At 47.1% G+C, this 21,163-nt stretch overlaps 7 protein-coding genes across 7 annotated transcripts; 4 read left to right on the top strand and 3 right to left on the bottom strand.

The window, feature by feature from the left end:
• Positions 1-603: 603 nt before the first annotated feature.
• Positions 604-2,149, top strand: JR316_0003173 (uncharacterized protein; the record flags this gene model as incomplete). The annotated part of the gene is made up of 6 exons (XM_047888953.1): positions 604-729; positions 787-967; positions 1,017-1,188; positions 1,247-1,371; positions 1,429-1,727; positions 1,781-2,149. 6 exons carry the CDS (start codon positions 604-606, stop codon positions 2,147-2,149), a joined length of 1,272 nt encoding a protein of 423 aa, XP_047751327.1.
• A 673-nt stretch (positions 2,150-2,822) lies between these two features.
• Positions 2,823-4,231, top strand: JR316_0003172 (Metaxin-like protein; the record flags this gene model as incomplete). Its single annotated transcript, XM_047888952.1, has 5 exons — positions 2,823-2,994; positions 3,051-3,247; positions 3,309-3,575; positions 3,623-3,699; positions 3,757-4,231. The coding sequence occupies 5 exons, from the start codon at positions 2,823-2,825 to the stop codon at positions 4,229-4,231; spliced, it is 1,188 nt and encodes a 395-aa protein (XP_047751326.1).
• A 289-nt stretch (positions 4,232-4,520) lies between these two features.
• JR316_0003171 (Transcription initiation factor TFIID subunit 7) lies at positions 4,521-6,242 on the top strand (the record flags this gene model as incomplete). Its single annotated transcript, XM_047888951.1, has 6 exons — positions 4,521-4,965; positions 5,023-5,153; positions 5,211-5,360; positions 5,411-5,483; positions 5,546-5,970; positions 6,024-6,242. 6 exons carry the CDS (start codon positions 4,521-4,523, stop codon positions 6,240-6,242), a joined length of 1,443 nt encoding a protein of 480 aa, XP_047751325.1.
• Positions 6,243-6,745: 503 nt separating this feature from the next.
• On the bottom strand, positions 6,746-8,836 carry JR316_0003170 (Glycosylphosphatidylinositol anchor attachment 1 protein; the record flags this gene model as incomplete). The annotated part of the gene is made up of 11 exons (XM_047888950.1): positions 6,746-6,766; positions 6,859-7,219; positions 7,269-7,340; positions 7,393-7,660; positions 7,716-7,817; positions 7,867-7,968; positions 8,019-8,184; positions 8,240-8,324; positions 8,377-8,471; positions 8,523-8,625; positions 8,682-8,836. 11 exons carry the CDS (start codon positions 8,834-8,836, stop codon positions 6,746-6,748), a joined length of 1,530 nt encoding a protein of 509 aa, XP_047751324.1.
• A 330-nt stretch (positions 8,837-9,166) lies between these two features.
• JR316_0003169 (Ubiquitin carboxyl-terminal hydrolase 48) lies at positions 9,167-13,924 on the top strand (the record flags this gene model as incomplete). The annotated part of the gene is made up of 21 exons (XM_047888949.1): positions 9,167-9,569; positions 9,622-9,713; positions 9,772-9,810; positions 9,870-9,950; positions 10,011-10,138; positions 10,195-10,276; positions 10,331-10,426; positions 10,484-10,551; positions 10,601-10,915; positions 10,973-11,071; positions 11,121-11,204; positions 11,367-11,552; positions 11,614-11,698; positions 11,764-12,006; positions 12,063-12,162; positions 12,216-12,323; positions 12,381-12,523; positions 12,586-12,730; positions 12,885-13,056; positions 13,273-13,507; positions 13,562-13,924. 21 exons carry the CDS (start codon positions 9,167-9,169, stop codon positions 13,922-13,924), a joined length of 3,267 nt encoding a protein of 1,088 aa, XP_047751323.1.
• Positions 13,925-14,422: 498 nt separating this feature from the next.
• On the bottom strand, positions 14,423-15,039 carry JR316_0003168 (uncharacterized protein; the record flags this gene model as incomplete). The annotated part of the gene is made up of 2 exons (XM_047888948.1): positions 14,423-14,911; positions 14,965-15,039. The coding sequence occupies 2 exons, from the start codon at positions 15,037-15,039 to the stop codon at positions 14,423-14,425; spliced, it is 564 nt and encodes a 187-aa protein (XP_047751322.1).
• A 1,721-nt stretch (positions 15,040-16,760) lies between these two features.
• On the bottom strand, positions 16,761-20,775 carry JR316_0003167 (uncharacterized protein; the record flags this gene model as incomplete). Its single annotated transcript, XM_047888947.1, has 8 exons — positions 16,761-17,373; positions 17,440-17,615; positions 17,707-18,060; positions 18,134-18,178; positions 18,235-18,371; positions 18,440-18,548; positions 18,759-19,944; positions 20,036-20,775. The coding sequence occupies 8 exons, from the start codon at positions 20,773-20,775 to the stop codon at positions 16,761-16,763; spliced, it is 3,360 nt and encodes a 1,119-aa protein (XP_047751321.1).
• Positions 20,776-21,163: the final 388 nt, after the last annotated feature.

Genomic DNA, 21,163 nt, shown 5'->3' with positions numbered 1-21,163 from the left:
AGTTGTCCTTTCGCGCCTTTTTTGTTGAAGACTGAGATGCCTGGGAGGGCCCTTCCTCCTGATCTGAATCATTGGAGTCGTCGTCAACTTTACGCTTGGAGGAGGTACGCGCGACTGGAGCCATGGACAAAGAGAGAGGTCTTGTATAGATTGGAGAAAGGGTATCGCGTATGAACAGAAGATTAGGCCGTGCAAGAGGACGCGTAGCAACTAAACGTAAGAAAGAGAATGGTACGAAGCTAGGTCGCATTTGTAATGCAGTGGACCCTTTCTTGCATTGGCAAAGTCCGCGACACTGCAGATTGACTCCGCGCACGTGATATGACAACGCGATCGGTGATCCGCATTTGGCAAGCGATAACACCGAAAAAGTTGAACCAACCAACATGAGGTGGCTTTTTTGATCATTGACGCAAGTCAGAATTACATCCCCTCATTTCTTTGTCACAGTCGCTAGTACGCACCCTTTCTGGCGCTCGCTCGGTCCACTCGTTGCTAACTACTTCCCGCTATATAAGTTTCTGCAATCCTGGAGGGCTCAAGTGCCCTGTCGAGTTCGCCCTTCTCCGGCGTTTGACTTTTCCACTCACCTGAACATTTACCATGCTCGCCCATCGTGGTTTTACAGCCTGGATTCAAGTCCAAGGCAAGGCCACCCCGGAATACCTCGTGGCCGTCGACGAAAGCGCGCATCGGGTTTCCTGCTGGATCGCAGGGGAGGTGGGCCAGGTACGGCGTCTGAACAAACTCAGTGGCCCAGTGGCATCACATATTAACTGTTTCTAGACGTTCACCATCTACTGGCAAGATCAGGGAGGGGGAATAGATACCTGCTCGTTCATCGTACTGGATGGATTGACCGTTCCGGGCAGGTTTCTGTTCGGAAATGGTATTGCTTCAAGGGGCGGTGTCAGGACTTCTATGTCGACTGAGCGTCCATTTATGTTCCAGAAGGTCGAAGAGAAATGTAAGTTGTGATAGTACGCCTCTAATGACGCGATTAATTATGTTTTTAGTTCCTGGCAAGATGATATCTCCCACTACCCCGTCGTCCAGTAATGAAGCGGGCATGATAATTCTCAAGATAAAAAGAATCAGACGCGTCGCCAGGGACAAACCGGCGAATCGAATTGACCCAGCTCCAAAAACGCTTTTAGGCAAGAGGAAACCAGAGGACTTGTGTATCGGGTAAGCCACCTTCGCCAATGGGATATTTGGCACGCTCTTCTCAACGACCAACTACTAGTTTTGGAGAAGAAGTTCGTGTACATGAACGGGAGGATTATACCTATGATGTAGTGAACCACGAGAACCCGGAGCTGAAAAAACCCAGTTCATATGTCACATTTGTCTTTCGCTATCGTTCAAAGGGTAAGTTTAAATCGCTGCTGAACGCGATTTATAGTCTCATCCTTTGGTTTCTGGAAGATTTCTTGGAATCTCAAGGCATTGCTGTTGAAGAGTCGAAGATATCTACTTTGCCTACTCCGAGTGCTCTCCCGACACCTAATGTGAGCCGGGCACCCAGCAGAGTCGTTTCTCGAAGGATTTCAAACAGCCTTCCTCCTGTGCCGCGTCGCGTCTCTGCTAAGGTAGAGGAGTTAGATGAAACAGATACTGACCTCAGTGATCGGGATAACCCCAGTTCTCCATATAAGCGTCCCAAGATTGAAACATCTATCGAAGCTCTGTTTCCTCCACCTGACCCACTGTTCCCTGAGCGCAGTGTACGTGTTGTTCTGGTGGTTGTTAAATTTTGATTGATTGACCCTATTCCAAGATTCCTTATCCCGCGTACCCTTCTAACTATCGTCGCCCTTCTGCTGAATTGCGTAGGGCAGCCAGCTGGACAGAAACAGTGCAGGTTCCGGGTAAAGATGGAGTGTATCGCGGAGATACCGAATTCTTTTTACCCCGCCTCAACATCGACTTTGCTGAACAAGCTGGACTCCCTCAACTCTCGGATTTCCAGGACATCGTTAATCCCTCTAAAAGGGTCGAATCGAAGCCGGTTGTTCCTCAACGACGGCAGCGAAAACCGCAATCCTCCCAGTCTTCTCAAGGATCCTCATCGTCGATCAGCACCCCAATGTCTAATCCTGATTCCCCATTCACCGACCCTGACGACTCATTCACGTTCTCTAAATGAACTATGCGATTAACGAACAATTTATGACGTCAGCTTGTTTTATCATGGATTTTTGCTGTTTTATATGGTCTTTGTCATCTTTTTCTTTGTTCTGCTTTCCTCGCTAAACACCGTCTCATAAACCATTATGCTTTCCCCGTTTTCTCTTTTGCTTTGTCTAGTAGCATATCCTTAAACAAAGGAGCCGACGCTTGCGTCGCTTCTCACGTCGTTCTCGTTGCTTTCCTTGCTTTCCCTCAGGTCCGAATTGCTATGCTTTTTCTCGCTTGCTATCTGTTTGTCTGTTCTCTTTTACGATTTTGCACTGCAGGACCAGGCTATGTTCATGAAACCATACTACCTTGCTCTTCAAGTTACTGTCAGGATTCCATACTTAGTAGATGCAAAGTAGTATATGCATTTAAATAAATATACCAGTTTATTGTATGTTATATACTGAAAACACGAGAAAAAGGTAATGGAATTTTGGGAGACGCGTCGCGTCTTCGGTGCATATTCGGCGGCACGCGGCCGGGAATCAATTGGAAATAGCGCGTCTTGCCCAAGACTTTCGGCTGGTTTGCATTGTTGATCTTGACGTCGACGTCCGTACTCTACCCCTACTGCTGTATTGACATTTACCAGGATTGCCACCTAACCCACACCATCGTTTTCTCATAATTATACCAACAGCATGGACTCTGAGACACTCCCGACGTCTGGGTTAGTCTTACACATCTGGCCAGGCCAATGGGACTTGCCCTCCTTCGACCCACACTGTCTCGCGACAGTGCTTTATCTCCAACTCGCCATCCCCGGAAAATACAGCCTTGTCGAGTGTGCAAACCCGGACTCGTCGCCCACCGGTGTGTAGCCCTATCTCTTCTCCCTCGGCGCAGCGTTGAATGGGACCCTTGGCCAGGACAGCTGCCTTTCCTTGTCCACGGGCAGTACTCGGTTGGATCGTTTGCCGGGATCGTTAAGTATGTATCGGGTCTGCGGAATGAGGATTATAAAACGTACCCGGATGCGAATTTGGATGTGCGGTTGACTGCGTCGGAGAGGGCGCAGAAAACGGCGTGGGTCGCGCATGCGGAGTCTCACCTTGGTGACTTGGTGGTGCGTTATTTCTTATTTTAATATTCCTTTTTGTTTAGCTGGACACTTTTGTTGTTGACAGTTTCATACGTTATACGCGAACGGGGAGAATTGGGTGAAGATGACGCATCCTGCGTTGGCATCCATGTTCCCCGTGCCCCAGAAATATTACGTGCCTAGGAGGATGAGAAATAGTTATTACCCAAGATTAGTTGCTGCTGGTTTGTGGAGGCAGGTCGTCGAGGAAGAGAAATCACAGAAGGAGAAGTTTCCCAGAGACGTGAAGCCTGCGGAGAGGGCAAAACTCAGCGCCAACACGACTCTGTCGCAAGCTTTTGACAAGGAGAAGGTACGGTATTGAAATCTGTCTTAAGGCCTCCGTTAAATGTCTTGTAGGTTCTGGCGAAAGCTGGTTATGAGCTAGATATTTACAGCGAGCTTCTGGGTGGTAAAAGATTCGTGTTTCAAGACAAGTCTGTATATCCCTTTCCATGAAGAATTCTTTCCTGACCGAATCCAACTTTTCATAGGCTATCTACCGTGGATGTTATAGTGGCTGCACATATTCTCCTCCTTGTATATCCTCCATTTTCAGATCCTATGGTCAAAGACCTATTAACGGAGTCGTATCCAACCCTGCTCACACACTCCCGGAAAGTACACGCTGTAGCACTGGGATCTAACACATCTCAACTCTCGTACGACGCCCCTTCTTCCTCGTTATGGGCCATCATACCCGCATTCCCGAAATCATCTTCCAAGTCATCGTCTAAAAAGCCGGAGGAGACGCCAGAGGACTTGCAATTCAGGCGGATGCGCTGGGGGTTCGTGGGTGCGGCGCTTGGGTCTTTGGTGGTGTATGGTATGTTGATGGCTCAGCACATTGAAATCGTTCGGGTACCTGCTACAGAGAGTAATGAGGAAGTGGCAGGGGAAGAGGAAGATGTCATTCTCCTGTCCCCAGAAGAGGAGGTAGAGGAGGATGTGGACACATCAAGTAGTTAGGTGTCATGATAAAAGTACCGCATTTTTAACAATGTAATATCCCGTATTTCATAAGAACTGTGAGTGCAGAAAGGACCTGAAAATAAATCCTGGAACCCTTGGTGGTCTCCGGGTCAGTGCCAGTAACAGGGGTTTTGATCTCCGCCATAACCGTGACCCGGTCCGTCAGCGCTTCAGCTCTCATCTTTCATCACAATACGCTTGTTTCGACAGCCAAGATACAAAACGCGTTCTACCGCGACAATTTCAAGTCTTGCCACAACCAATCACTGCTTCTCAGCCACTCACTATGGATGATGACGTTATTGTCGTAGACGACTTTGACAACGATGCCGGTCCCTCAACACACGCCGACGCTGCCTATACGCCCAGCAGCCGACCCAAAACTGTCGCAGAGCGCAACATTAACGGCGCCGACAGCGGACCCAGCACTTCGCGCCTACGCAGCGGAAGTCATGTTTCCACCGACCCGAACGAGCGGTCGATGCGGTCCTCGACGCTGCGGTCGAAACCACAGCCGAAGCTCAAGCTCAAGCTGAGCGACAAGGCGGCGTCGATGGCACCGGGGATGTCTTTCCTCGGACAGTATGACAGAGAGCTTGACTCGGATGACGAGGATCTGGCGTTTGAGGAACAGTTTATTCTGCGTATGCCTCCCGGAGAAGATTGTGAGAAGCTGAGGAAGGCAATCGCTTCGCGCGAAGTGGGGAATGACATATGGTTCAAATTTAAAGGTGTGCTTACTGCCCTAGTCGTGGCTCTCCTGTATGCAGCTGCTCAATTGCGCTTAGATTCACGGCGCGCGGTGTTCCACATTGGAAACAACACATATTCTGCCAAACTAGTCGACCTTCCGTGCGTCATTGAATCCCAAAAGACGTTGGACAATAAGCAAATGTTCAAAGTCGCAGATATATGTCAGGTTGAAACACCGTCTTCCGAACAAATTCGTGATCTAATATAGTAACCAACTCTACAGATGCTCGTCGTCGACAAAAAGATTGCAAGTGAAGATCAGTTACAGAAGGACAAGAACTTTAATATCGACGAGTTCATATGGCCCCACGGAATCACACCTCCATTGCACCACGTCAGGAAAAGGAGGTTCCGAAAACGTGTCAACAGACGGGTACGTTGTACTGTATCACTAATCTATCTTTTCTTACGCATGTACTCTAGACAATCGAAAGCGTAGAGCAGGAAGTTGAGAGGCTACTCGACGAAGATGCAATGGCGACGGAAGTAAAATATGGTAAGCCGTTCTATCTCATATTTCATGATCCTCGACGAAAATCTAATTCTCTCGCTACATAGATGTACTTGAAAATGTCAATCCTGACTTGTCAGACTCGGAGCTGATAGAGCAGGAGGCACCTCTAGACGCGCCAACGCCTGCAGTATCAGACCTAGGCGAAGGAATGACCCCAGGTGACCTAGGAGAGGGCGACGAAGAGGACGACGGAGAAGCTGCGAGCGTAGACAATGATGATGATGAGCAAGAAGGGGATATTGACGAGGACCTGGCGGCCGAGCTGAACCTGGCATTAGAAAACGAGGATGAGGAAGATGGCGACGATGAGGATGAGGAAGACGACGAGAGTGAAGAGGAAGAGAGCGAGGATGAAGACGATGAAGAGACGCAGGCGAGGAAGTTGCTCAGTGAAGAAATACGGGATTTGGAGGCGGCGGTTGCGAAGAAGCGGAATGAGATTGCGAGCTCAGCCAACCCTCTTATCAGGGTACGTATTCTATTGTCTGTGTCTGGTGCAGTCCCTGACGTGATGACGTACAGAAACGCTTTGAAGATGCTCTCAAGAAACTTACTGCTGATCTGGAAATGAAGTCAGCGCAGCGTGACGAGCTCAAGGAACGGCAGAGGTTGAAAAAAGAGGGTCTTCCTATGGAAACTGTTGAGGATACAGACCCAGATAATGGTGGTCATGGTCCTGGAGGTGGTGGGGACGATGATGGGGACTTATTTGGAGATGAATCGGAAATGGACATGAGCTAGTTTAGCTGACGATTAACTTATCTTATCCTTCGCATTTGTATTTTTTGTGCGCTTTACATCTTACCACATTGTATTGGTAATAAACTCTCAATATATCAGAATTACAACAATATCAATAAATTACATTCATAGAATGCACGATATACCAGCTTGTAGTACTAACGGTGTATATACAATGCACACAAACGGCGCAAACCAAACTCGCAAACTTTCCCAGTACCAAATGGACTTGATCATCTCGTCCTGGGAAAAAAGGAGCCAGCCAAGCGCTAGGACAGAATAAACGCTGTACTTAGCCACGCGAAGGGGCATCGAAGGCGATGGTGAAGAGGCCACTAGTGGAAGCCCGAGGGGTATTGTTAGAGATGCTGCTAGAGAGAAGTTGAGCACGGTGATAATGGATATGACTGTTGAGGCGAAGCAGAGGTTCAAGGCTTTGAGAATGGAGGATAGCGGTGCTACATCGGTGGTGGAGGAAGAAGAATGGAATACCATCCCAGTTATTAGAGGAAATCCAGCAAAGCCTGCGAAAATGACGGGTGAAAGAGTCTGCAAAATTTTGTCATTTTGTGAGCTACTTGATAAATGCAAAAAATGAAGGGTGCCAGGGTTTTACCTTGTAATTGTTGATAAAGGGGGCGCTTGATACCAATTTGAATAAACCGAATCCTAGAATGTGTGTTGCTGCCATGATGCACACCACCTGGATGACGGGCCTGGAGCGTTGTCTCCACTTTATTGGGGTGGAAGTGGAAGATTTTTCAGTGCCTTCGTCTGAAATACCCTCTTGCACCCAGGCAGCGTCAACCCATGTGCTCAACCCATGGAACATCATCGCCACGCTAATGAGAATGGCACTCGGTAGGAAAAGGCCAATTTTGAGGAATCTTTGAGGGCTTGTGAGGATATAGAAAAAGAACGAAGCATGTAGCCGCTCAAGCATGTTGTTCATCGTGCGCAGTGTTGATTCGACAATGCTACCAGGAATGTTAGTCATTGATACTTGTTTAAAACATGCGTCTTCACCTTCCTATGGCATGGAATCCGTGTGGGCCTGTGGCAGGAACTGCGAAAATGGTGATTGCATCAATTCTGAACCTGAGGATAAAGGGTCAGTTTGTACGTTGATGACTTGAGCAACAAAACGTACTGATGGAAAAGACCGTGTACACCGCTGCCGCGGCCATTATATTGGTATCCAACATTACGTATAACATTTCTGGCTTGGTACAAGTATGTCTTAACATCGCCAATGTCATAAAGCGCTTTGGGCATCCAAGAAAATGCGGCATTTGCTGATGCATCTTCCCTGGGGTCCAAATGGTCGTATAGAATGACTGGTACCCGAGCAGTCCATCTAGCAATTCTTTCTACTGAATTGACAAGGTCTTGATTAGGTAGACGCCCATTAAGGCCCTCTGAAGAGCTATTAGCTCAATTTGAAATCAGTTGTACTATAGCAAGAATACTAACCAAAGAAAATTCCCAAATGGGAAAAAGAATGCCCGGGATAGTCAATATTTAGAGCAGTCCAAATTACTCCTGAGGTCAGTTTCAAGGGTTCTGCATTGAGGCCTGCTACGAATCAGCTTTCGAATGTCGAGCAGAAGCTGTATGACATTACCAGATTGCGATACACCATGATATTCCCCAAGCCATGCCTGCATCCCTTCCAGATAGTCGTCGCTTATTACCAGCACTATATCCTTTCCCCAGTACGAATAACCTGAACAAAACCCTAAGAATATGGCGGGCGATGACTAAAGAGATACTGACGTTTTAAGAAACCTGCCAGAGCCAAAACTGTGGAAACACCTCGTATATTGATCATACCCTGTCCCTCATCGATCCTGCTTAACCATGAAGCACTGATAACCATTGCTTCCACACCAGAATGACGGGGAGATGCGATAATTGCGTATGCATTCGTTCCTGTAGAGTTCTGTGAAGCACAGAGAATCAACGACTGAATCCAGTGAAGGTAAGAATGAACGCACGGATGTACTTGTAGCGAAGGTATATTTCTGTGTCGACGATGACAACCCAAGTTTGCCAAACTCCTCGCGCAACCAGTTTGCTCGTCTGGCAAGGTGGTGAGTTTGAGCCACCGAAAAGAGACTGTAGATGTTCTCACTGCACACTCGTGTAATTCGCATCGCGAATATGTTCCAATTGTTCGAGATACCGATCTGCGACGTGTACATCTCCCCAATTCCACTGTGTGTTTACCTGCAGATAGAAACGATGAGAGAAGAGTAGTAGCGACTGGTTTTGGCTTACTTGTCCCGGCTGAAGCGCATTTTCGTCAATGTATGTACCTCGGCCTAAGTGAGGAAAAGGTATGAGGACCATCCATAGGTACCCTGCAATAAATAAGACTATTCTAGAGAACACAGCTCAATTCATGGCAGGCCATTTGAGGTCAACCAGGACACGCACTTAAGTGTCTTTAAACGACGTGTTATAAGGTTCACAAGCTTCAGTCGTCTCCGTATGCGCTTCTCGTGAATGTTTCCATCTGGCCGTAACGCTGTCTTCAGCTTTTGAAGCACGCGTTTGAACTTTGGCACCGTCTCGACAGCGTCGTTGTTCATTGACTGTGACGGGGATAATGTGATGTAATGACAAGGCAGGCCAGCAGCCTAAATTCCGTGAATGATTACTAAGTACCGTAGATCGGGCCTTGAACTGCTGACGGAGGAGGACGTAGAGTATTTGTGAAGGATCCAATTTTCGGAGGTGGTCACTGGCCAATGTTAACTTAGGTTAGGTGTAACGTGCCGTTCATACAATGAAGCCGAAGTCGATCATGATCGTTGGTGAAATTGTGTCCCAAATTGGGAGGGGCCATTGTGGTTTCTTGACCACCACCACCACCATCTCTCCCTCTACCCAAGCTCATATCTGCCACAGCTCTGATTTTAATGGCGCCCAAACGCAAAAGAAACGCGTCCTCGCCGCAGAAAGGACTTCCTCCTGGCGAAAAATTGAAGCGCGATGCCATTCCAGGGGCTTCTAGTTCCTCTCCTTGGGGCTGGGTTGGTTCGCAGGTCGTCGAACCTGAACAAATAACTTTGGATCATCGTCTTTCGGCCTGCAACCTATCTCGTAGAAATAACAACGCGTTCTGTCGTAACAAGTACTCTCAACAAGACGATATTTTACCCGAACCCCCCTCTTCTTCCTCAATCACGAATACCAATGGAGAACTTGTGGAAGATATTATAGTAATATCAGATGATGATACTCTATCATGCTCCAAAAAGGACTGCAAAACCAACCCGAATTGTCTGAACTATCTGGGGCAAGAATCTTGGGAAGATGAAGGTACGCCAAAATAAGTCAAGATCGAATTTATATCCATTTGTTATCCTCGAAGATGCACCGGAAGACAAGCTGTTCAAATTTGCAAAGCTTGGAAGAGACCCTTGTCAAAATACCCGCGAAGTAGATCTGCCAGTAGGGTTGAAGGTTCGTTTGTATTGTTAATGTTCTATTGACATCTGTAACACGGTCTGCTTCCTTGAAGAATCTTGGTGCCACATGTTATGCAAACGCTTCTCTTCAGGTAATTAAGCAATATAATCTCTTCGGCATGCAGCGTTGAATTCTTAATAATTCTGTCAGGTGTGGTATCGAGATCTGGCATTTCGATCAGGTGTATTTAGTTGCGAGCCTCCAGAAGGCGTACAAGTGGAAAAATACAAAGTATGACTCGTGCTACACAAGCTGTTGATCAGGAAGCCTTCACAACAAGGTTGTCTGTAGGAATCGCCCATATTTCAACTTCAAGTCACATTTGCAGCTCTTCAAAAAGGCAACCAGAAATCTTTCAACCCCACAAAACTCGTGGAAAGCTTGCAACTGCGAGCATCCGAACAACAAGATGCTCAGGAGTGAGTGCCACTGAATTTGGACATGTCGCCAGTCTTCTCTTACACATGTGTTGCAGGTTCTCGAAGCTTTTCATGTCTCACCTGGATGTCGAATTCAAGAAACAGACTTCCGCTGTTAAATCTCTCATCACGGAACAGGTAAGCCTTTTTCGGAAGGATCATTCAGTAGCAACAAGCTTAAGCATACTTCAGTTTCAAGGAAGTCAAGCGTATGGAACTATATGTCACTCGTGTAAAAATCGGTCGGAAAGGCCTTCAGATTTCCTCGAGGTCGAAATAAGTTTCGATGTATGACTCGATCTCTCCCCTTCCTCAAGGAATAGGTTAACCTCTTTCCCTTGGTAGAATAACTCCACATTGGAGGACCGCATTGCTGCGTCTCTATTACCAGAAACCCTATCTGGGGACAACAAGTATGCAACTGCGTTCTGAGTCTACTCTTCTCTCGTTAATTTTGCTTAGGTATTTCTGTTCTCGTTGCGAATCTTTACAAGACGCTACACGCTACACGGAGCTCCGGCAACTTCCACCTGTTCTTCATTTCTCTTTGTTACGTTTTGTGTATGATGTTTCCACCATGGAACGGAAGAAGTCCAAGCATTCTATCGCATTTCCACTAGTTCTCGATATGCAAAAATATATTGGCTCGAAGAATGCTCGAAAAAAGCCTTCTTCAGCTGATAATGAAGACAATATCTATGAGCTCCGAGGAATTCTTCTCCACAAGGGAACTAGTGCATACCATGGCCATTACGAGGCACAGGTTCACGATGCAGAGTGAGCTTTTTCTGGTTGTCTGTGGATGCATCTCCCGTTTTTATTGCTTTTGTACAGATATAAATCGTGGTACCAATTCAATGACGAAACTGTCACTCGGATAACAACATTGGGCGACAAGTTTGCACCCCAAACCCACGAAGACAGTGAAGAAAAGTGCATCAATTGATTTGAAACATACCAATGTAGCTAACTAAACGTGAAGGCTAGACCAACTACAGGTTCGTAAGAACCGAATTAATGCCAGAAAACGAAAACGTATCGAAGACAGCGATGACGAAATTGTCGAGTATGCATAGTCTTCCACTCCTCATCTCTATGTCTGATCTCGTGACGACCTTTGCCTTTAGAATCAAAACTGAAAAAATATCCTCTTCTTCAAAGCCTTCCACTAACAAACCAAGGTATTTGAACTTTCGTTGGCGACGATTAACGACTAAATTCAATCCAGTTTAATCACTTCCAAGGATGCATATATGCTGATATATGCGAAAAAGTCAAATGCAACGGCAGTATCAAATCCCAATTCTTCTGTAACACCTGTTTCTCTGCTATCAGAGCCTCCTGTCCGAGCTATGGAAGTAATTCAGACTTTGAACGCGGAGCATGAAAATGCTTGTAAACATTATAAGGAAAAGTAAGCATAAGTTATTAGCCTCTCACTTGAACAAGTTCTTAGTCGACGTCTCCATAACTAGGGAAGAGGATGCAAAATCCAGGTTTCAAGAACTATGCCACAAGGTTCGCAATATCTACCGTAATTGGTCATTGCACAATGATTCGGTAGGTCAATTTCTTGCCACAGAATAGGGCTCCTTTCATTCACGGGCTCGCTTCATCTTGTGAAGGAGGATTCCGTGGTTGTTAGCAGGCAAGCTTTGGAATCATGGCTGTCGGAAGATTGTGTTTCTGCTATGCTTAAAGAAAGTGGATTGGATTCCGCGGTGGACAATCCCAGCCGCGCCAAATCGAACTCGCCGACGCCAACCAAAGGCACCGAGTTGCCCATCGTGATCTCTAATGCGGACATTACATGCGAGCACGGCCTAATCGATCCTCAAAAATTCAAAGACATCAAACGAATAAACCAGGTTGGTAAATTTCACTGTTAATATCTGCACTCAAGTGCTGACCCATGCTTTTCTAGCGAATGTACAACGAAATTGTGAACACAACAAATTGCACTTTTGAACCCTTACTTCGACCCCATGACGCTTGTTCCACTTGCGTTGAATCAATTTTCAAAGGTGCTATTTTTCACATTCTCGTTACCCCTTTTGCTTACATGGATTATCTTCAGAAAAACTATATGAACTTGATCACCCGAAACAAGTCAAGCAGTTCGATGAAATCTCTTCTGTGGCGGACGATGAGCTAGGTTACTGGATATCAAAAAAATGGGTGAAGGGTAAGAGTTTTTCAGTCGTACTGTTCTTTTCACCTTGTCAATTTTCTGTGTTTGTAGACTGGAAATTGATGAAGCCGAAAATGCACATCCCATCTGTGAAAGATCCCGGACCTGATTCTGGAGAGTTTCGCAATCATGTCTTATGCGAGCATGATGGATTAACACTTAACACGATAAATCGGCGAAAAATATCCGTTGAGGTGGGTTCATGGTCATCTCTCATCCTGAAACGTGCCGCAGCTTATCGATGGACGCTATGTAGGCAATGCAACTTCTCAGTGACATTTTCCCAGCTTGGAAACCCCCTTCTAGTAATACGGAGACTTGTGCGGTATGCGACGCTGAAGTACACATATCGAAAGAAGACAAGAAGGAAATACGAAGAAAGGCGGAGGAGGAAAAGGCGAGTATTTAACTATCGTTTGAGTTGCTTTATTCTTACTCCCCTGTACTTTTGATGGCAGTGTCGATTGAAGTTTATTGACCAATCCTCTCTCGATGTGTGGACCAATGAATCTGATAAGGTTCCGTGTGCGGTCATACCCTCTCAATTCATCAGAGCTTGGAGACGCTGGGTCAATAACCCTACAGACAATACCAGACCCGAAATAGTGGATAACAAGATCTTTCTCTGCCAACATGATCATCTAATATTTGACCCAAATTGTACTAACGACTTGGATTCGACTATCCTGATCATCGAAAGAAATCATTGGGATGAATTACAATCGATGTAGGTCTCACTATCATTGATTACCGATCCGGCTTGATCATCAAATATAATTTAGATACCCAGGAGGGCCTGTGATAGAGCTAACCAAGATTTCGGAAGGTAGAAGAGAGCGATATGAACATTCTATTCCAGTCTGTCATGAATGTCGTTTGAGAAGGTAAGAGTGACATGATCATCCCTTTTTGGTTTCCTATTTTTATCATCAACATATCCCAGGAAAACAGAATGGGAGACCGCGGAGATTTATATTCGAATACGTGGTCCGGAAGAGCCCAAATCGTCAAACATTGACTCTGAGTCACCACCGAAAATAAAACCTAAACCAGCCACATATGGCCGAAATACCGACGGATCACGACAGTCGCGTCGTTTACGGCAAATGAAAGAGCAAGGCCAGCGAAGAAGGGTACAGGTGTCTAAGGCTACGACAGTCAAAGAGCTGAAAATGATGGTGCGATATCTGGCACCTATTTTCTAAACGAAAATGCCTACTGAATCTTGACAGGCGAACGAAGAGTTTTCTATTCCTACCATATGTCAGCGTCTTTTTTACCAAGGCCGCGAGTTGGAAGACAATGCGGAAACAGTAGCCATCCTCAAGATTTCACCGAACGACATCATTGATTTAAAGGAACAAACTGAGATCCTCGAGATTACCTCTGATTCTGACGAGCCTCCTTCGAAGAAGAGGCGTGAAGGCCGAGGGTTTGGAGGCACACTGTTGGGTTGCGTAGGATCGAGCTCTCCTGAACGTACTCCAGGACCGACCTTTACTAACTTGGTGGAAGAAAAGCCCTGTCTCGCATGCACGTTCTCGAATGGGCCTGATGCAGTGTCTTGCGAGATGTGCGAAACCCCATTCTCGTAAAATTGTCCTGGTAAATCATGTCGAGCTGTGTCCCCAAGGGTGCTCTTATTAGACAAAAACGGACACCCTGCATATCTTGCGTTTCTGCCAAGATGTGTCCCTATTTTTGCCTTGATATTCTACTGTCAACTACTGACACCAGTCGTGTCTACTTTTCCGCCTGCGTGGATATTCCGAAATTGCTTTTCACCTTGCTATTATGCTGTTTCTATGGGTTATAAATATACTACTGTGTAGATGCTGTAAATGATCTAATAGATTCCTGACCTCATTTCTCTCCTGCGTATACGTCATGCAGTAACCTTTTGGCAGCAGCCATTGAACATAAGAACCAGGATTCAGTCTAAACACACAGATTTGAGGTTACTATGATATATATTAACCATTTAAATACCATCGTCGAACATCGAGCAAAGAAATATAATAAAGCCGACTAGTAGCCAATAATTGTACCATCACTGGGCTAATGCATGTCTCGACAATAAATTGCAAACCACTTCAAGCAGCTGGGTATATGTATGCTGCGATACCCTGTCCGTTGTAAACACCGCTACTGATAGCCGAATCGTATTCCGCCAAATCAGTCGTAAAGAAAGAGTCGGTGATCGACGTGCTGAATGCCCAAAACAGAGGAATGGTCCCCGGGCACGATCCATCGAGGTAGACATATCCTGCAATGGTATCATCGGCGTAGGGTGGCTTGGTGATGTTGATCTCTGCAGAACGCAATTGCTGGTTGGCAGTGTATGTGTGGTCAATCCAACCTGCGTTGAAGAGACGGAAAAATGGGACAGTTCCAGGCTCTTGAGTAGGGAAGATGCGTCCTGCAACCCCTTGGGGGGCGTAACCCTTAGCAGCAAACTGGGCATTCTCAGTGGTACTGGTGGTGTAGAAGTGGTCCGATCCTGATTGAGAGAAGGACTGGATGAACGGCAGAGAATCTGCAACATTGCCGCAGGTCAGTGTGCACGTCTGGCGGGACTCTAACTGTAATAACCGTTAGCTGTGCTATCGTGTAGTGTAATGAAAATGGGGCGTACAGGGAGGGTTGCCCCGATGACGGAGGTCGCCAAAGGGAAGACGGCAAGTATTAAAGCCTTGTAAGAAAATATCATCTTGACTTTTTGACTGCTGATTTTCTTTAGCACGCTTTGAGTGGTTTAGAGCTTGAGCTGCTGATTCTAGAGGACACTCCTCGACCCTTTTATAAGATTTTAGACGAGGAGCCATTCTGAATTCATCGCCCAAACAATGCTATTTCCTCTTACTCAGGCTACAGCTGCTGCCACCAGATTCTGTATGAGAGTATATTACTCCATAACTTCTGCTACTCGGTAAATCATGAGAAAACGTTAAGCAAGATATTTTTGAAGCACCTTTTTGTGGACATTCCTCCGGCTTAAGATCATTTGCCTGTCGGACTGTACGTCGAGCGTGTATTCGCCTGTAAAGTGTTGCAAAGGCATTTTTGGTGCTGCTGCTAGTACCTTTGCTTTCTTTGCAGCATAACTCCACAGTACCTAATTAGGAGCTGGGCGCCTAATTGTGATGGTGTTAGTTAACGACTATAATTAGAACTTCCAAGTCCTTCGCCAATGCTCCCGGAAGCCCCTGATCATGCTCTACACATATGGTTTTGCTACCAATTTCCCAGCAGATCAAGTGGTTGCATGTTATTACCATGGTCCGGTAGTGAATCCGAATTCGACATCGATGACGAGAACCGGGAAGCTGAAGGCTGGTGGCATATGGACATATTTGCTCTCATGAAGTCAACTGTCATTGTTAAGCATCTACCCATCGAAATCAGATTGAACTTTGAAGCGCATGATGCGAGAATGTCAGATTAGCTGAAGCCTAAAAATACGCTAACCGCGACTGGCTAAATGCTTAACCCTATATGTCCCTTGTCCCTGAAATGAAGAATGTATGCGCATTGGTGCGGTCACCGAATCGTGCGTCCCTACAATTCCTACTGATTCTGACACCATCCGCACAACATGCTTTTCGAAATGACAGTAGGCACAATGTCACTCAACCCCGACGCCGACGCATTTACGTTTAACAGCGCCCGACCCTTTCCAAAAACTATTTTCTAGCGAATCTTTTCAGGTTGAATTTTGAAAGACAGCCCAACTAATCCGGGTATGCGCAGCTTGCGTCGTTGAGCGTCCTGATAAAAATCGATATTGAAGCGATCAGGCGAAAAATCAGACTAGCTGAGTAAAGAGATGAATGTTTGTTGCCCACCCTATTTCAACTCTGATAAGAAGTAGAAGAAAATAACCTTTTCAATTAGAATTTAGAATACATACAACGACCCTGAAATTCTTGGGCACAAAAAACAAAAAAGAACAATGGCGTTCTCACAACAAAATGGTATTAGTACAAAAAAGAAAAAATTTCATGGTGCCTTTTGTGAGTAGTAGTACTTAACAGTAACCTAGTGAGTGAGACCTGATCGACAACCCCAAAAAAAAGAGATGGAACAAACAAGGACGAGGAGAGTAAAAAAAGAGACATATACAGGAACAAGCAAATCAGCAGACCCTTGGGGAAAAAAATCCTAACCTTCTAATGTACGACAGAGACCAAAAAAATGAAAAGAAGAAGGAAAAAAAGAAAAAGAAAAAAGAGCTTCTCTCTCTAATATCATAAGAGAGCAATGTCCCAATTGACCCCAAATAACAAGACGCAACAGTTCGGTAGCTTAGTAAACAATGATAAGTGGAGGATGGGGTGGGGAAATGGTGATGGATATGTACATGGACTTGGGATATGGATATGGATGCATGAATGACGCAAAGGGTCAAAATAGTGAGAGTAACCTTCCCCTCTACGTATATTCAGGTAGAGGCGATAAATTGGATGATGGGAAAGTAGATGCAATCCTGGACGGCACAACGGCCGACGGCAGCCCCCGCGGCGGAGGGGGTAGGGCAGCGGCAACAACTACAGGCGGGATCGTGTCCAGCACGGGCGTCTGCGACTTCAAAATCGACGTCGCCTTCACGATGATGTCCACCTCGTTTGACGCCGTGCCGTTGATCTTGACAGCCTGCGCAATAGCATCCTGCGTCTTGTCCGTCAATTCGCTGACAGAGATGTTTTGGATGGCCACGGTTTCTGGTTGAGGGACGGAAGCTCCGCCGTTGGCGACGGTGCGGTCTGCGATAACGGTCTGCGCAGCCTGCAGCACGACATGCTGGGCCGCGACAGCCAGTCGGCGCGAGTCCATGTGTCCCTGGCCCGAAATTGCCTTGTCGTACGCGTGAACGGTCTGTTCTAGGACATGCTTTTGTTTAACGAGATCCTGAAGCTTGCCTTCTTTAGGAGGCGACTGGGAAACAAACTGCGATTCTGCTTCGCTGGTAACGCGCATCGCAACATTTTGCAAAACCCGGATAACGTGTGTAGAATTTTCGGCACGATTCATTCGTGGGTCGGCTCTAACATATTTTGAAAAAACCAAATCAATGATGAGTGGGAATGGAAAAAACTTGGAGGTGGCATACCTTAACGGAATTTGAAAGAGTGCCGAATCACTTGTGCTGCGTTTTGGGGGTGGCGGGTCGGATGCAAAAGAGGGACGGCGGGAACGTGAGTAGTTCACCGAATCAAGAGCAGAGACCGGCGCAATAGATATAGTAAAAGTAGTAGAAACCTGGTCCTCCTTGCCATCAACCATGAACTGAAAACATCAAAACGAAAGCCATGTGCCAAATCAGCGCCTCAAGTCGATCGAGGATAGATAAGAGAGCAAAAAAAAAAGAATGCTTTACCTTGGCGATAGCAGTTATCTGACAATCTACAGCATCAGGAGGAGGTGTACCAGACAACTCTCCGCCTTTCCACGACAGCCAGGACGGTAACGACGGCGAGCTGTAAGTGACCGGCACCTTTTTAAACGAGCATTGCGGGTGCCATATATGCGGCTTCCACGACCAGCGCAATCCACAATACGCAACGTTGGGTGGGTTCCCCGCCAGCTTCCTCTGGAAGGGTCTAAACTCCCACTGCCCTTCTCCAGTTTTCTTCGCTTCCACGTTCCATATATGATTACCTTTGGATTTAGCTTTCTTCCCATCCTCATTGAACCGGAGAATATATTTCTGTCTCCACAGGTAATTTCGGGCCTTTGGAATCACAATCGCGATCAGCAATCAAGACGCCTTTTTAAGCATGCACGCCTTTTTGATAAACCCTCACCTTTTTCATGGGTATTTTATCGGAGCTATACCCGTTAAGCATGAGCTGATGAACGATGATGAGATTACATGGAAGACAAGGAAGATAAAGCGAACACCGACTTCGTCCATGAACGCATTGGTAAACGCCTGTATCCGGAACTTGAAAGGACGAAAGTCTGGCGATTCATCAAGACGCTGCATCTTCTTCGCCATAAGAGTCTGATGGATTTGTTCGCCTTTTGCATCGGTCGCGTCCACTAGCAACGATCATTTAGACCCCTAATACCACGGAGAAAACACCAAAAAAAGAAAAGTATGTACTCACAATTAGAGCACAACTTGTTTAAAAATTCAAAGAAAATCCTATCGACATCGAGGATATATTCCGGAGGCAAGTCCGATGCACCTGATGCAGAGTGTCGATCGCCCGAACCCTAAAAATAAAACAAAAACGCATTACGCACACGTCAGTCATCATCATCGACGTAACACGAATCAACCACAACACATCGAAGAAAAACATATTTTTAGTTCACAAAAAAGAGAGAGAAAGAAGCAAAAAAAAAATCCAACTCAGAAGAAGCAGAGAAGTAGCAGAAGATAGCGCGAATGGAAGGGACGAAGAAGAGAATAGAAAAACTCACATGATGAGGGATTGTTTTCCCAGACGTGCTCTCATCGGAATCCGAATCGTCATCTTCGTCTTCCTCATCGGAGGGGGAATTGTGCGAGTGCGATTGTGCGTGTATCGAAAACGAGGCAGTCTTTCTAGGAGTGGCAGATACACCAGTGGCAGACGAACTCGTGCCAGCATTCTCAGGTCCCATATGCCAATTCGCCTGACCGCCCCCGCGTGTCGAAGAGCTGGCCACTTTCTGTCCATGATACGTCCCAGGGGCTTCAGAATAAGGTTGCTCGGTGAATGAGAAACTATTGTACATGTTCCTGAAGTTTGTTCCACTTATCGAGCCCGAACGCGACATTCTCCCGATCGTAGGTGTGATCGTCGGAGGAGTCCCGCCAGGTTGCGGGTTCGTGAGAGGCTGGCCGACAGGGGCCTGGAGACCAATAGGAGCAAAAGCGCTACTAGAAGAAACCGTTGACAGCCCACCCAAATTGCTGAGAGGTCCAGGGACGGATCCTGCGGACAGCGAATGGTGGTGTCTCGTTGGCACGATGGGTTCCGTCCAGGCATGAAAAGGTGGCGGCGGGACCGCAGGCAACGAGCCATTGGCAGATGTTCCTGAAATAAATGCGGGACTTGCGGCAGGGACAGAAGGTGTTTGTTTGATCGTGCCAAAGGAGTTATTCGCCACAAATGCGGATGGAGGGGTCGGAGGTCGTGACGGTGGCCGTGACTTCGGAACCACTGGCACTACGGGTATTGAATAGGTGGTAGAAGGAGGAAAAGCCAAGCCAGATGCAGACGGAGACGTGGTGGTTTCTTGCATAGATAGAGTGAGTGGTACATCGTCTTGAGGCTCCCGCTTCAGAGATTTTACGGATCGGTGCTCCTCCAATTCAGAGGCACATCGTTTGCGAGATTGATCCGATACGCCGAGATGATTTGACTGCTCAACACCTTTATTATCAGATGGAGGGAAAGGAGGGGGCGCATAATGAGGCATAGATGTTTGTGAAGGGTGTGCAACAGGCACAGGAGGCGGAGGAATCACATACGAATGCGTTTCTGGCGCATTCACATCCATCGTCCTGAGCATTTGCATCACCTGCTCGATGCGATCTTTGAGTTCGCCCACTTTTGTTGTTTGCTCGGGCCCGTTACAGTGCTCGAACGCATCCCCGGCATCGATTGCAGTAATTGCGATACTAAATCACATGTTATTATTTTTCCCGCCAAAAAAACAAGCGAAGATAGACTAAATGAGGGAAAAAAAGAAACAAAAAAGATAAAACTTACTCCTTCAGTAGCTTGCCTATCAGCGTCTGGGGCTGTTGTTGCGAAATGGACTCTTCGAGCGCGCTAGTGGTAGTGCTGCTCCCTGGACTAATAGATGTCGGGTACTCCGTAGCCCCATTATGCAAACTCTGTGGTGACAAAGACGGGAACGAAGACGGCGGCGACAGGGACGTATTCGCCCTACTTCGGCTCGCATGGGCAGTCACCGGCTCCAGTGCAGATTCAAGCGAGGACGTAACCCCTGCGCCATAAGACGAGGACGAGCCGTGCACGGACGGCGAGGGGACCTGGGACTGGGGCGGCGACGCCGAAAGCGTGCGCACGTCCGCAGGAGCCGCATCCGTCGCCACCATCGCAAATGGGTCCGGGACCAAGCCCATATCATAAGGGGTCGTCGCGGATAGCGCATCCAGGGCCGGCTCCATCTGAGCGTTCATAAACACATTCACGGGGGGCATCTGCAGGTCTGATAGCGGGAGATGCATTGCGGGGGTGAAGCCGTTCACGGCAAGCTCTTGGGCCTGTGGGCTTGCGAGGAAGGCGAGATTCTGGTCCTGGGGCGGCAAAAGCATGGGCATGCCCGTCGCGGGGTGGACGCCAAGCTCCGGGTGAGAGGGGGACATAAAGGGTGCCTGGAGGATGTCGTCTGGGGCGAGCTGGGGGATGATGGGGGTGGTGTCCATCTCGCCGATGCTGGAGGCTAGCGTTGGGTCCTGGTCGTAGTGGACGATCATGTCCATACCAGACAGACTAGCAGCCTTGGCGGCTGTAGGAGACCCTAGATATAGGGGAAGAGAGGATTGTTATGAGAGGGTCGTGGTTGTTGGTAGCGTGGACGGAGGGCTCTGTGGTGGTGGTTGTGGACAAGAGCCAGTCAGATTACCGGGACTATGGTGGCAATGTCAAGGGCCAGATTTGCAGATCAAGCTCCGTCAGTTAGCATGTCGTCACATATGTCACACGGTACGATGCATCAAATTCACATCGATGATCCTGCCTTACTGGCACACCTGACTCCCACTTGAATAATATAACTATTACAGAATAATAAAGAAAACACAAACAACGCCGGAATCTCAACCTTGTACATGCTAAATCTTAATTTTCCCTTACACTTCACCTTCCCTT

This window comes from Psilocybe cubensis, chromosome 3 (assembly GCF_017499595.1).
Source record: "Psilocybe cubensis strain MGC-MH-2018 chromosome 3, whole genome shotgun sequence".
NCBI lineage: Eukaryota > Fungi > Basidiomycota > Agaricomycetes > Agaricales > Agrocybaceae > Psilocybe > Psilocybe cubensis.
Note: the sequence above shows the minus strand (reverse complement) of the source record. Positions and strands in the feature narration are given on the sequence as shown.